Source organism: Dermochelys coriacea, chromosome 5 (genome assembly GCF_009764565.3).
Source record: "Dermochelys coriacea isolate rDerCor1 chromosome 5, rDerCor1.pri.v4, whole genome shotgun sequence".
Taxonomy (NCBI): domain Eukaryota; kingdom Metazoa; phylum Chordata; order Testudines; family Dermochelyidae; genus Dermochelys; species Dermochelys coriacea.
The window spans coordinates 104,889,514-104,905,685 of NC_050072.1; the positions used below are offsets into that span (position 1 = coordinate 104,889,514).

The 16,172-nt window shown below is 38.7% G+C and overlaps 1 protein-coding gene across 8 annotated transcripts in view; it reads right to left on the minus strand.

Moving 5' to 3' along the window:
* Positions 1 to 16,172, minus strand: part of KIAA2026 (KIAA2026 ortholog) — a 153,451-nt gene that overhangs the window by 38,069 nt on the left and 99,210 nt on the right. For 3 of the 8 annotated variants that reach the window (XR_005293160.2, XR_006281727.1, XR_005293158.2), the window contains one exon: positions 13,430 to 13,545. The exons of 1 other annotated variant lie outside the window; for it this stretch is intronic. Coding sequence is in view for 3 of the 7 variants with exons in the window: in XM_038403204.2 (XP_038259132.1) it covers positions 7,182 to 10,837; positions 11,711 to 11,898; positions 13,430 to 13,545 (3,960 nt within the window). In the remaining 4 variants the exon portion in view is untranslated. Of the gene's footprint in view, positions 1 to 1,825; positions 10,838 to 11,710; positions 11,899 to 13,429; positions 13,546 to 16,172 lie in introns of those variants that run through there. 4 more of the 8 variants (XM_038403204.2, XM_043515282.1, XM_038403208.2 and 1 more) reach the window with 4 other exon arrangements.

Consider the following 16,172-nt stretch of genomic DNA (forward strand, 5'->3'; position numbering starts at 1 on the left):
ACAGTCTCTCGTTGGAGTCTGTTTTTGAAGAATTTTTGTTGAAGAATTGCCACTTTTAGATCTGTAATCGAGTGAACAAAGAGACTGAAGTGTTCTCCGACTGGTTTTTGAATGTTACAATTCTTGACGTCTGATTTGTGTCCATTTATTCTTTTACATAGAGACTGTCCAGTTTGACCAATGTACATGGCAGAGGGGCATTGCTGGCACATGATGGCATATATCACATTGGTAGATGCGCAGGTGAACGAGCCTCTGATACTGTGACTGATGTGATTAGGCCCTATGATGGTATCCCCTGAATAGATATGTGGACACAGTAGGCAATAGGCTTTGTTGCAAGGTTGCATAGGTTCCTGGGTTAGTGTTTTTGTTGTGTGGTGTGTGGTTGCTGGTAAGTATTTGCTTCAGGTTGGGGGGGGGGTGTCTGTAAGCAAGGACTGGCCTGTCTCCCAAGATTTGTGAGAGTAATGGGTCATCCTTCAGGATAGGTTGTAGATCCTTGATGATGTGTTGGAGAGGTTTTAGTTGGGGTCTGAAGGTGATGGCCAGTGGCGTTCTGTTATTTTCTTTGTTGGGTCTGTCCTGTAGTTGGTAACTTCTGGGTAATCTTCTGGCTATATCAATCTGTTTCTTCACTTCAGCAAGTGGGTATTGTAGTTGTAAGAACGCTTGATAGAGATCTTGTAAGTGTTTGTCTCTGTCTGAGGGGTTGGAGCAAATGCGGTTGTATCGTAGAGCTTGGCTGTAGACAATGGATCGTGTGGTGTGGTCTGGATGAAAGCTGGAGGCATGTAGGTCTCCTGCCGGTAATAGCTCACCTTTCCTGGTTACTCTTGTTACAGTCTGTATGGTAACACCCATTGTTTCATGTTCTCTGTGTATATAAAATCTCCCCACTATATTTTCCACTGTATGCATCTGATGAAGTGAGCTGTAGCTCACAAAAGCTTATGCTCTAATAAATTTGTTAGTCTCTAAGGTGTCACAAGTACTCCTTTTCATTTTACAAAGAGATTAGGTCCTTCTCTGCTCCTTCCTATAATTTAATTACATTTCCCAGTAGGCTTTTAGCTTGGTTACAAAGAAAATTAAGGTCCAGTTTACACTACAAGTTAGAACCATGTTTGTGACAAAGGGCTCCCTCACTGGATTGTAATGGAAGGGTAACCAAGGCTTTAGTACTTCGCCTATATGCACATTTTTTGGTAAATCTTCCAACACTGTACTGCCCTGCGACTCCCGCAGGAGTTGCTATGGGCTACTGTTGCCAGGAAATACGTGTTTAACCCACTGTGTTGTGAAGCTCTGTTCAGAGCAGGTCTGTATGACATGATGGTAAAAATGTTTGTAGTTGTTTTCTATGATAGCTGCTACTGGTGCAACAGATTTCCCTAAAAATGCTAGTGTAGGCACAGCTGGTTACAAATATATTTGAATACTTATAACTTCACCAGTACAGTACAATGTATGCTATTTCCTATCTACGTTGGTAGAGAAAACCTGATCCTCTGGACGTGAGTTAAAGACCTCATCCTAGGTGTTGCAACTGTTATAATCAAAGTTTGTAAAATGCCTGGTCGTTTTGTGTGGATGCAAGACTTTTTACAGGTGATGAATAGCTCAAGGGGCTTTCTGTAATGCTTTTTTACCTATTGTAGTCTAGGCATCTTTACCTCTTCATCACCACTACAGCTGAATTCCATCCTTCATTATTCCAGCAGAGTTTTTTGTATGTAACTAAGGGAAAGGAAGTTATCTCTCTCTCTCTCCTGATTTCAGGTTTTAACTGATAAACACCAATAAAATACCAATTTCTTTTTTATAAAAAGGAAATCTGTGTTTATTCAATGAACACCAGAAAAACACCTGACATGGTTACTTGTATCAAAGGGCTTGTCTACATGGAGCAGTAATGGAGACTACAAAGGTGTGATTTCTAAAGTGAACTGACATGTTGTGCATTAACTGATATGTCTAAATCCCACTGGTGCGCACTAAAGGTTCCCTAGTGTGCTTTAACACAGTACTGTTTGACACAGTACTATGTTAAAGTGCGTTAGGGAACATTACAGTACATTACATACTATTGTAATGGGTAATGTATATAATATACATCTATACAAACAGAAGTCCCCTGATTCTGGAACTGCTACACAAAACTCAAGAATTGCTAAAAATAAACCCCAAAATATGAAATTAATAAGGCCCCAAAACAGAATCCATAGCTATATAGCAAATGATCAAGAGTCCTTTTCCCCTTTATTTTTAGTTGCTCTAGGGAAGCTTGACTCTGGCTATCATCTCAGTTGTTAGAGAATAATGATGAAGACAGGAACTGTATTCACAAAATTACTGAAATTATTCTTTGCCCAATTTTATCATTTTGTCATAAAGCCTATTAGGCAGTCAGTCAATCTCAGGTTATTTCAGTTATCAAACAGGACTTCAGATATGTGAATATACATTTCCAATAATTCTCTTTATAAAACAGGACAGTCCACAAAAACTGCAGACTGCTATGTACTTCTCCAAACAAGCACATTTGCAAACACCTCCATTACAAGCTTATACTTGCCAAGTTATTTTTAATGTAGTTATTTGAAGTTTCATTGTAGTGAAAAATAAATCTGCAGAAAAATTCAAGCAGAACTAATTACTATGTAAACAGTATTTTTTAAAATCTGCTAATTGGGTTTCTTCAGTTTTCTTCCATATGAGATAAAACCATGGCATAAATCCTCCTATACCAGAAGGAGAAAAGAAAAGCTTGTGTGACAGTCCCTCTTTAAAAGGAGGCTAAATCTGCTCTCTTAAATCCTCCCAAGCAATAATGGAAGTCATTCTACTAAAAATCTACCAAACTAGTCTTCAGAAGAACAAAATCTTAGAAAGTCAATACCCAGATCCACCAGCAAAATGAAAACAACATGCAATAAATGGGCTGGCATATGTGGTCTTGGTCTAAATTATCAGATAAGAAGTCACCATTCTACAATGTTCCTTTCCGCCTGTCCAGACATGAGGAACTTCAACTGCAGCATTCAGTTCCAGAACACAGTCAGTACCTAAAATTTTGTGAGTGGTACTAAAGTACAGCATGCAGGCCCCGTCCCCAAATGGAGGCACCCTGAAAAGGCAGCCTCAAGCCTGTAATTGTAAAGGTAAGGCACACATGGTTGCTGCTTTCTACAATTCTGAAGAGGTAACAATCCATCTCAACTCAAGAAGCAGACAGCTCTTATAAAATAACACTTCACTGAAGGCAGGGCCTCTTTCTCCAGGAAGGGTAAACTTCCTTAATGCAACGTCTTACTCAGTGAACTTGGAAGTCTTATGAGGTTAATAAGCCTTTCTTGGGAGTAAAAAATGATAAACCATTGATCCGAATTCCTACTTTCCAGATTTCTTTTAGATAAATATAAAGAATCCTCTTTATAGCAGGATTGAGATGGTGCTTTAATTTCTCATTTCAAGGTGCTAGACAAATTATGTTGAGAGAGAATTCTTGGGGCAAGTAGAAAGAGGGAAAACCATCTGGAGAAGAAACTGAAAAACAAGCTTGAGCCTTAACTTGATGAAAAACCAGGCTGAGATGGCTGCAGGATAGAGCTTGAAGGTTCCCACTCCCATGGCTGTACAAATGACCCATAGAAAAGCAATTTTAACCATGAGAACTGAAGATATTTCTTAGGGGCTAGGGGTTTATAAGAAATGTGAGGGTGTTCAGCATCATGCTGGCGTTCCGAGGGTCTCACAGATGGTGAAAATTCAACTGTTAACATACTTTAAAGTAACTCCCTTTCTCCAGATGAGAATTTATGGACAGACAAATTCCTTCCTTGTTTGACACAGGCCTAATCAAACTCTCACTAATGTTAAGAAGAGTCTTTCCATTCTCTTCAATGGGCACTAGATCAAAGCCTAGTTGCCAAAAACACCCAGGACAGGATTGTAAAATTTAGGACAGTTCCAGCCAAATTTAGACTGCTGACAGCTTAGGCAGGGTCTAATGTGAAACTTTTCCCAGGATTCCTGCACGATTGCCTGAATGGTTTTAAGGTGGGTCTGCTCTGAAAAGTGAATCTTAAAAATGGCATAAGGGTTTTTCCTGTTTATGATCACTCAATTTCTTAATCCAATATGCAGTTTACAATCCAATCCAATTTACAGACTTGGCCTGGGATTTTAGAATCTACCTGCATACTTTGCAAAAGAAGGAATAGGTGTGTTAATGACAAGGCTAATGGGTGTAAAAAAACAGTAAAAGTGTGTTTTTCTCACCCATGACAGCAGATATAACTTTTAATACACAGAGGAAGCAGATCTACTGTGTAGGTATATGGCATTTTTTACAGTCACTTTTCATAGTCGAGCCAAATGTACTTTTCTGGTAGGCTTTGGGTCCTCCATGGTCCTCCCCAAATAGACATCCCGAAGTTACACAAAGAGCTTAGAGGAGGATGTGAAAGACCCCAAAAGCAAATTGCCTGTCTGGTCAGTGTATTTTCCTTTTGAATAGAACTGGAAAGGACCATGGGTAAATGAAAAAAGAAGGGCTGAACTTCTGGGATTTAGTTATCTAAACAAATATGGTGATTAGAATATCAAGAAATATGTATTTTATATAGCTCTTGTTCAGCCAGTGGCATCTTTAGTCAGAAGGAAGGAGGGAATCCTAGGAATTGTGGTGAACCAGCTTGTGTTTACTACAAGTTTTTAAGAGAAGATGATGGGAAAAGAAGCCAAATACACTGGTAGAGATTCACACAATGCTAGGGACAAGGGGAGAAAAGCACCTTGAATTTGGGAGAGGGGACATCTTTTCTGATCTGGACGAAGGTCAAATTCAAGAAAAGGATTAAAGAGGAGTCCAAAGTGAGCAGAACGAAAAGAACGAAATCATACCTGGCACCTGAACTTGTTATCAGAAGAGCATCTCGTGGAGGCTGAAGTGTCTGCCCAGAGCTGAAGCACTCAAGAGACCTCTTCTCCAAGAGCATGAAGGGATCCAGGCAACAAGCGGCACAGAAGGCATCAGCTGATGAATTGATTCATCCCTTATCCACAGCTGGAGCTCCTTCTTCTCCTGTTTACTAGAGCAGTCAAGAGTTTCAAGAGCTTTACTGTACCCATGTCTGTTACTTTCAGAAGAAAAGAAAATACTGGTCCAACGGAAGTGACAGAGGAACTCACTACTGAGTATTCTTGATTTTGACTGGATGGCTATATGGTGATATACGGGAAGGAGAAGCAGTCCACTGGATTTGGATCGGTGGAGCCCTAGCCCAAGCAGAAACAAAAATCCATATGAGTTATATTCTATCCATGTTCCTTGTGCAGAACTTCATTTGATGGCATCCGATGTTATCTCAGCAAAGACTGTGGATATTAGATAGTCATATATTTGCATGTCCAAATAACTAAACATGCTGAAGGCTATATCAAAATTACATTAGTAAAAGTTAAGTTTATGTATTGTTTGGTGTGTGTCCCCCACCCCCCCATCACATACTGATAAATATTCATATACATACAAAAATATATGAATCTGCTATAGGAAACAGGAAAAAATAGTTCATCATAAACAATGAAAGAAAAGATTTGACAGAAACACCATTTTGAAACTAATGAAAATGATTTCTTCCGCAACATCAAAGAGAGAAAACAAAAGGTCAAAAATCACTTCATAGTGAGTAAGACTACGATTTAGTCACGGGTATTTTTAGTAAAAGTCACGGACAGGTCACAGGTGCTAAATCAGTCACTAAATGTAATGCATATACACTGTAAAGAGGTGCATGTATAAATTGTTCTCCCACGATGCAATAGATACAGTTTTAAACTACTAAATCTTAGGTGCTGGGGAATGGGGGGACACTTCAGTGGATGCTGCTGCTGGGGGTGGGGGCGATGCTCCGGCGGTCGCTGCTGCTCCTGAGGGGAGGGGTGGCCCAGGACCCTGCTGGACTGTTGATCCGGGGTTGAAGATGGGGCAGCCAGTGGCCCTGCTGCTGCTGCTCCTCTGGGCAGGAGGTGGCCCGGAGCTCCGCCACTGCTCCTTTGGGCGTGGGGAAGCCCAGGGGCCCTGCCGCTTCCACTCCTGCTTCGGACAGGGGCGGCCCAGGGAAGCTGTGCTGTTCCCAGACGGCTGCTCTGGAGCAGCACCCGGGACCAGTTGCCTGGGTCAGCCACACCAGCCGCTGCAGCTGCGGAAGTCCTGGAGGTCCTGGAAAGTCAAGGAATCAGTGACTTCCAAGACCTTCGTGAAATACTTGAAGCCTTAATAATGAGAGTTTCTTTGAAATATGAAATCTGTAAACAGGAAACCTGTTCCTAATTATTGAAATCCTATATGTAATGCAAATCACAGCTCAAAGCTTGGTGGTTTAAATAATTCTTTTTGGCAAAGTTCCACTCTGCAAGATTTTTCTGTATTAATGCATGTCTACTGTAAAGAGGTGCATGTATAAATTCTTCTCCCACGATGCAATAGATACAGTCTTAAAATACTGTCAAAACAAAGCAGTACAGCAACTTGATTTATTACATGCAGATTCTTCTGCATTGTTGCTTAACAGTACACTGGTCCAAAATTACTAAAATACTTAAAAAACTATACATTATGTAAACAAAACATAAATAAGACAGCATAGTTCTTTGTACATATAGTTTAGTACAGATTGTTAGGGATCAGGAATATGTACAATTTTACACCATGGACTGGATTTTTACAATGCATAAATATATTTTTTTTACAGAAACAAATCAAACAAAAATAAGATTTGATAAAAATAAAAAAGACACATATTGTTATAAACATGCCGCCTAATGGTTCAAATTGTAAAATGAAACATGTCAATGTAAATGTGCAAAATGCTAGATTCCTTTAAACTAAAATCAAATTTTACACTTTGCTATGTATATTAACAAGTTGGTCATTTTGACCATTTTATTAAATAACCCTTTGAAAGCTTAGCTTAGAGGGAAAACAAACAGATCCTCTCACATCTCCCACAAGCAAACTGAAAACAGCTGCAATCTAATACAAAGATTAGATTTAAAGAAATCAACTATTTAAAGTATGTTTCAAACAGTGTAAGAAATGTTCAACAGTTATAATGATTTCCAAAGTCCAAAGAATGCCCCAAACATGTGAAATTGGCTCATTCACTCCAAATTCAGGATGCAGCTTTGTCAGATTTACCTAGGCCAGATGACTGAAAAGCAGGGAAGACACTAGAAGGATTTATGCTTTTGGACACTGCAATGGGTGACAGGGAAGAAGACAGAGAAGAAACAACCTTTGATGCTGGAGTATTTATAGCATTCAAAATGGCTCCTTCTGGGCTGACCAACAGTTTCTTGATAGATGTATCTAAGTGAAATACTGAAGTGCTACTTGGTAACTGAGAGTTACCAGCATTTATGGCAGGAACCAAAGAAGTTTTAGCTAAAACATTAACTGGAGGTTTTATCACTGAAGACATAGACAGTGTTGCTGTAGAGGGTGGAGCGCTTGATTTAGCAGCAGTGTTTACTATCTGTGGTGTTGCATGTACGATGGGCAGAGTGTTTGCTGTCCCAAGAGAGTTCACAATTTTTGTAGAGCTTTTCAGAGGATGTTTTGATGTCTGCCAACTTAATGAATTACTTGGTGCTAATGTGATGTTCTGGGAAATATGATTAACAAATGGTAGACCTCGAGCCCCTTGGCCATTGTTAATAAGTAAAGGAGGCCCATGTTTTGGATTAGCAGAGATGAGAAGAACATGGCTGCCTGCTCCAAGACCTTGCGGTGGAACAATAAATCGAGTGCCATTAATCACGATGTGAGTTCCAGGTGCCAAAGGCGTACAGGTGTTAATAACTATTTTCTGTTGAATACAAGTTTCATTCAACTGACCCATTGCCTGGCTAGTTACAGCTGATGAAGCAGTAGCAGTCTGAATGACAGAGGCACCTGGAGCACAAGAGTAAGCATGAGCTGCTTTTGTTAAACTAGGAGGTATCTGCTGGCATGGGAGAGAAGCAAAGTTGGAAAAACTAATTATTTTACCTGTACTTGGTGAAGCAAATGGCAATACATTTTGAGGTTTGTGAACGTTTGCATTAGTTGGCACTGCAGCTGAAATTCCTGGTGACTGAAATTGTACCAGTGTGGGGGGCTGTCCTTTTGGAAGGGGCAGACATTGTGCAGCAGCTGGAACTGCTGTCAAGTGAGGAACTGTTTGAATGACTTTAGCGGAGGCTGCCACAGGTCCAGGCAAGGTAACTGGAAACTGTAAAGCAGATGGTACACTTTGAGAAGATACTCTTGGTTGTGTAGTTGAAATAAGAACAGATGAAGCAAGATGTCCTGTTTTGACAGTTGATATGGCCATAGTATTTCCAATATTTGATGTACATAGTCGACTAGTTACAACTGGCCTTATTCTTGAAGAAGTGTCATTTCCACTAACCAAAACAGTGGGTTGTGTCCCAATAGAAGTTCCACTTGGTGTCACTGAAACTGAATCTAAACATGCATTTGCTGTTGTTACTATAAAAGCTTTTGCTGCAACACTTATAGATTCATTAACAGATGTAATACTTTGACTCACAAAACCTGAACATCCTGGAACCAAACTACCACTTGTTGACAAAGGCAAAATAAAACCCTTGCTGTTTATGTCATCTATTCCTTTGGGAGCTGCAGACTTCAGTATGTTAATTGGTGGAACATGCTGTGCATTGCCTGTGCTATTTACAATGGCTTGACCTATGTTTAGTCCAATTTTAACGTCTTTTATTTGAGACACAGTAGGTGATGAACTTGCTTTTATTGGTGCTCCCATTGTAGATGGAATTAGAAGTAACTGAGGTTGTTCTGGGGTGTTAACATATGTTTTGCCCATGGAAGAAGGCAGGGCCTGTTTTAATGATTCTGCAACTAGACTGGTATTTGATGGACTACTGGGAATTGGAGTATTAATGAAAACTAATTTTTGGGCACTAACACCAGTGGATGTTGGAGTAGGCATTATATTTACTCCTGTAGCTCCACAAGGAGAAAGAATAGGTGGATTTGTGACCAACATAAGTTTTTGAATCGGAGTACCACGGATCACATCTCCATTTGTTGCTGTAGCAGTCTCAGGTTGTGTAACAGGATATTTTTTAGTTTTAATATCAACTTGTTGCTGTGTTGAAGGAGTCTGGGTAATGCCTGTGCTACTGTGTTCAATATTTCCTGAAGAAATGCTAACTACATTAACAGTACCGTTTGGAGTTGCTGGCACCAAAGTGCTAGTTGATGAAATGGAGGACAAGAAAGTAGGAGATGATACCTGTTGAGTTTTCTCTATTACTTGACCCAAACTGCCACTAGTGGGAAGCTGCCTTAATGGAAATTTGAGATTTTTCCCTATTATCTGGTTTAAGCCTGCTGTAATGGCTGGAATGGTAACAGAAGATGTTGTTGAGGGGGAAAACCCAGAAACAAAAGACTGACCAAACAGTGGGAGACTAGAAGCGGCCGTCGCTACAGATGAAAAAGTAGAGGTTGACAATGTAGTGGATTTTGGAACCAAAAATGCCTGAAATTGAGGTGCATAAGTGAAAACTGAATTTGGAGATAAAGTATTAGGTGAAATCTGGTCTGGGTTTGTCTGTACTTTAACAATTCCAGTGTTCCCCCCTCGTGTTGTGACAAGAATGGACTGCGATTCTCTTATACACACTGTTTTCAGCTCCTGTTTAGCTTCACAGGAGTCACTAGCCTGCTGTGGTGCTAGACTGTGAATGGAACAAGTAGTATTTGCAGATCCACTTAGTGTTGTTGCTGATGCCAAAGGCTGACCTAATGTGGAAACAGTGGATGAAGGTAAAGGTACCGAGAATGTGTCAGGTGAAATCGCAGTCTTCATTTTGCCAGCTTCACTTTGGCTAATTTTAACTGCTGATGCTACTAAGTTACTTGTTGCAGTTACAGAGGACAAAGTCTGTGTCTGTGGTCTGTTCACTGGACTAGTCACTTGTGACAAATGTGTAACACTCTTGTTAAAAACTGTACAAGACAGTTGAGTGGTAGCATTTACAGTTGGGTTTACAAGAACAGGTGCTAAAGAATCATTAACATGTGCTGCCTGTGGGAAAGATGTGCAGTGCAGCTTTGCCACAGCTTTTCCTTCTTTGTGTTGTATGAGAAAATTTTGGGGTAAAATAAGAACTTGCTGCATGACTTTTTCTCCCGTTTTAGGGTCAATCAGAGGCTGCATTTGAATCTTCACTGAGCTGTTATGGACATCTATTGGTACACAATGGCCACTTGGCATTTTGTATACCATTTGTAAAGGACTCTTTGAACTGGTCTGGCAGGGCAATGCTGGCTTTAGTGGGGATGACTCCATAGATGACATAACTGCCTTTTCAGAAAAAAATATGTCCCTACCCATAGGGGGTGTCAACTGATTTGTTAAGGTCACTTTGTTCCCAATATTCTTAGCAAGTAAAGCCTGGATGGGTTTGGTCCCTTTCAGAAAGTTTGATACTGACATTGCAGAATCTGTCAGGGCAAATGATTCTGGAGATGATAGCTCGCTTTGTTTCAGTTCACTCAAACAACTGGTAGTCTGCATCTCACTTTTGGTACTCTGGACTGAGGCCTCACTTGTGCTTAATTTAGCTTTCTTCCTTGGTGAAAGGTCTTTTGTGCTATCATCCAGGGAACTATTTTGCTTGGACTGACGTTTAATAGATTTGGACAGCGTCTTCTGTATTTCTTTAGAAGTCAATTCTTTCTTCAGTAGCCTGTTCCTTCCTGCAGGAAAATCCATTTCTAATAGTTTCATTTCATCTGCAGAAAGAATTAAATAAGTAATTGTAAATATATCACAAGTTAAATGTTTGCAGCTGACACAGCTGTATGATAGTTTAGTAGTGTTTAGCTAAAAGCAATGCAGTAGTTTATAAGTATGCTATCATGTAAAGAATAGTTTCTGATGTGATGACAGTACTAATCATCCCATTAACTACATGCTTAAACATAATTTTAAAAAACCATAATAACTTATTCTCCAGCCAATTTACATTTCAAATCCTATTGAAGAGGCACAGAATTTCATTTAAAAAATCAAGTCCCAAATTTGTATTTATGAATGCATCAAATTACAACATTCTAAGTAACAGCATAGTTTCCAGGATTTGATGTTACAATGCTTTAATTTAAAGCAAATTCATGAATTAAAAAAAGAAATCCAAAAGTTTTTAAACAAAACCAATAGATAGTTATGGCTCCACTGCCTTTCATCCCAATTCATCCCAACTATTTAAAGAGCACAGGGAAAATGCTAGGGATGGATCAAGAGTAGAAGGGTACATGCCCATAACACTGAGGGCAACAGGAATTTGTGGTGTTGTGCTATCCATAGACAGCCCTGTAGCGGACGCTGTCACTTCTAAGCTCTGATTCACGTTGGGTGCCATTTCAGCACCCACCACAGACCAGAATCCAGAGGGCACAAAGGTAGCACAAAGCCACCTTTGCCCACCCTTTCTCTCAGCTCTGCTTCCAAGAAGGTCAGCACAGAATCTAGACCAATATAATTCACCATAGTAAAAACAACATGTAATACACAGCTACAACCAAAAAACCACAACACCAAACATAGGAAAACTGTAGGCCTTCTAGCACGTCCACATGGTCACTAAATCCCACCTAAGTGCTTACCAAACTCTGAATGATCTTTTTGCAGGATCTCCAGATGCTCTGCAGCTTCTGAAGATTTACTGGCTACTGCATTGAAAGATTCTTTTCCATTATCAACTTCACCTTCTTCATTACTCCATAGTTCTCTGGTAAATTTATCATGGTCTGGCTGTCTTTTGAAATCATCATAGTCCTTCTTCAGTCGAGACCTTGAACAGAATATCAGACATAATGACTAACTTCTGCAACCTATTTTAAATATTTTATTAAGGAAATACTTAACTGTTCATACTTGTACCTATACTTACTGCCCAAAAACTTAATTAACATAGTTAAGATTCCCTAGCACAGGCTTGTGCACTTCCAAACTGAGCATAGTGACTAAACTTAACCCTCTGAAAACCAGGAAATACAGATCTAAGGTAATGGCTCCCTTCTTGCCACAACCAAAATTCTGTCCCCCTGGAGCTGGCAATAGGTACTGGGACCAAATCAAATCTGACCTATTGCTAACAGTATCTGCCACTTTTTGTGTTGTATCCAACACAATTCTATGCCATCATTCCTTTTCATACTCTCTCAGAGACCTTCACTGTATTAGGTGCAGCTGTATTGGTTCAGGAATCAGTTGCAGCAAGTTCCCTGAGCTCACCCTGACATCTGAGTTGAGGCACAGCTGCAGCTAGAGACATCAGGGATCTCTGCTTTTGGTCTGTGTTATATACTAGGTCCAATTAGATGATCATAATGTTTCCTCTTGGCTCTAAAAATCTAAGAATGCCTGAAAGAATTTTTAAAATGTCTCAAGTCTCAGGGCTGCTAGAACAGCTGCTATTTACCTCCAGTGCCTGATATTCCACTAGGTATGTCAATAAGATGGGACCATAAGAGTGCTTCACCCCATTTTAACACAATTTTACATATTCTCAATGCCCACCAGAATTCCACATCTGTCCTAGCATTCATACACTACTAGGCACTCTCTTTGTCCTCTGCTCTGCACTACTGCTCTGAGAAGTTCGTTTGTTGGAATATATCAAAGTGAACCAGAAGGATAAGACATCGGTAACTGAAGGTGATGACCGAGAGGGAATCCTTAGTACAAGGTGTTAACAACTAGCAAGTCTTTGCAGATTTGTCTAGAACAGGTAAAGTGGTCAAGTATAATTTACAGAGCTGGAAAGATCTATTAACAACATTTTAAATACAGCTTCCTTGATGTGGATCTTGGTGCTGGTCTGCAGCTGATGTCAAATCTGACACCAGCTGAGATCAGTCCAATCAGGTAATCTCAGTTTTGTGCAAATCAGTGCCAAAGTCTGAGCAACAAGTGGGTGCAAAAAAATTTGTAAGAACAGGAAAATTTTATTCACAGTTAAAAGGTGTATCTCAGGACCCATGGGTCCAAATGAACCCAACTTTGCATAATTAACTCTACTCTGGACATTGACTTGGCATAGTAATTCTAAAAACAATTGGAGTATGCATGGGGATTTTAGGGCATTTTGAAAAATCAGTTGTTAGACAGAAAGCTCTGTTCAATCTTATCTATGGAGTTGTTAGCACTCCTGCATAACATTAAAACATCTAGCTCTTTAAACTAAAATGCTGTCTATACCTCACACATAGCCTTAAAGGATTGTTGTTACCAGGATGTTAGCATCAATTATTACTTTAAAAAATGTAACTTTTGTGTTTTGTTCATCTCTCTCACATTGTTCCAAAGAATACCCTATTTACCTATTTCTCTGAAAAGCCTTCATTAGTTTTGGTTCCCATGGTAACAATTCATTTAGCAGTCGTACCAATGTACAGTGCAATTCCTTTACTGCTTGTTTCCGATGGTACCATCTTCCCTGCAAACATAAAAACATTTATTTATTATTGCATTATAGCTGCATCTAATAAATATTAGTCTGACACCAATGTCAGTGTACTTCCATGCAATATATAAAAAAGAAAATACAAAACTAAATATGTATTACATTTGACTTTATCAATGCAGTCTCAGCTTTAGTAAGGCAAACTCTAATCTTATTTAGAATAATTTTATTGAAAACAAACCCAAAAACAAAATCCTCATAAATAAAGGTCTCTTACCAAAATGTTTACTTTTTCAGGGACTAAGGTCCACTCCTGCAAACGTTTAAACATGTGCTTAACCTTACTTCCATGAGTAACTTTAAACATGTGAGATAATCCCATTGGGCTCAAAGGGACTAGACTCAAATGTGTAAAGTTTTATGTGTAAATGTTTACAAGATTAGGACTTAAAATTGTATTACAGCAAACCTAAACACTATTTTTAATTAGAGGTACATATTTTATGAATATTCAGATTTATATAGACACTTTACAAAAAGAAAAGATATTTTATAATTTTTCAGATTATAAACTTCCCAAAAATTACTTTTGGGGCTAACGTGTCTTAAAATTGTATTTTATCCAAAGGCGAGTTTCTTGGGAAAGTCCTATACCTGGAATATATCTGAGTTATCAGAAAATAAAAGGAGGAGCACTTTCTTTTTATGACAGATTTTTACAATTTTTCTATGGATGTTAAGCAATTAAAAACATGAATCACAATAAATCGTGCAATTAAAAACATGAATCATGATTAATCTCACTATTAAACAATAATAGAATACCATTTATTTAAATATTTTTGGATGTTTTCTACATTTTAAAATATACTGATTTCAATTATAATGCAGAATATAAAGTGTACAGTGTTCAATTTATATTTATTTTTATTACAAGTATTTGCACTGTAAAAAAAACAAAAGAAATAGTATTTTTCAATTCACCTAATATAAGTACTGTAGTGCAATCTGTTTAGCATGAAAGCTGAACTTACAAATGAAGAATTATGTACAAAAAACTGCATTCAAAAATAAAACAATGTAAAATTTTAGAGCGTGCAAGTCCACTCAGTTCTACTTCTTGTTCAGCCAATCGTGCAGACAAACCAGTTTGTTTACATTTGCAAGAGATAATGCAGCCCACTTCTTGTTTCCATTGTCACCTGAAAGTGAGAACAGGCGTTTGCATGGCACTGTTGTCGCCGGTGTCGCAAGATATTTAAGTGCCAGATGCGCTAAAGATTTGTATGTCCCTGCATGCTTCAACCACTACTCCAGGGGACATGCGTCCATGCTGATGATGGGTTCTGCTTGATAACAATCCAAAGCAGTGTAGACTGACGCATGTTCATTTTCATTATCTGAGTCAGATGCCACCTGGAGAAGGTTGATTTTCTTTTTTGGTGGTTCGGGTTCTGGAGTTTCCGCATTGGAGTGTTGCGCTTTTAAGACTTCTGAAAACATACTCCACACCCCATCCCTCTCAGACTTTGGAAGGATCTTCAGATTCTTAAACTTTGGGTCGAGTGCTGTAGCTGTCTTTAGAAATCTCACATTGGTACCTTCTTTGCATTTTGTCAAATTTGCAGTGCAAGTGTTCTTAAAATGAACAACATGTGCTGAGTCATCATCCGAGAATGCTATAAGATGACATATATAGCAGAATGCGGGTAAAACAGAGCAGGGGACATACAGTTCTTCCCCCAAGGAGTTCAGTCACAAATTTAATTAATGCATAATTTTTTTAACGAGCGTCATCATCGAAGCATGTCCGCTGGAATGGTGGCCGAAACATGATGGGGCACACGAATGTTTAGCATATCTGACATGTAAATATCTTGCAATGCAAGCTACAAAAGTGCCAGGCAAATGCATGTTCTCACTTTCTGTTGGCATTGTAAATAAGAAGAGGGCAGCATTATCGCCTGTAAATATAAACAAACTTATTTGTCTTAGTAATTGGCTAAACAAGAAGTCGGACTGAGTGGACTTGTAGGCTCTGCAGTTTTACATTATTTTGTTTCTGAGTGAAGTTATGTAATCAAAAAAAATCTACATCTGTAAGTTGCACTTTCGTGACAAAGCAATTGCACTACAGTACTTGTATGAGGTGAACTGAAAAATATTACTTCTTTTTATCATTTTTACAGTGCAAATATTTATAATAAAAATAATATATACTTTAATTTCAATTACAACACAGAATATATATGAAAATATAGAAAAACATCCAAAATATTTAATAAATTTCAACTGGTATTCTATTGTTTAACAGTGCGATTAAAACTGCAATTAATCACGTTTAATTTTTTTGAGTTAACTGCGATAAATCGACAGCCGTAATTTTTCCAGTCAGATAACTTAAAAACGGTTTTCTTTTCCAAACTGAATCTTAGTTTGTATAATCCTCCATGAAGAATGCATGTTAAGCAGAGTAACATGCATGTACAGTACATTGTTTTCCTTACTAGTTATTTAAGTGGGCATCGACTGCGATTATTAAAAAAAATTAGTAATTTAACACTATACATTTACATGGCACTTTACAAAGCAAGACCTATGTCAAGGTTCCTTCCCCACTCTGAACTCTAGGGTACAAATGTGGAGACCTGCATGAAAAC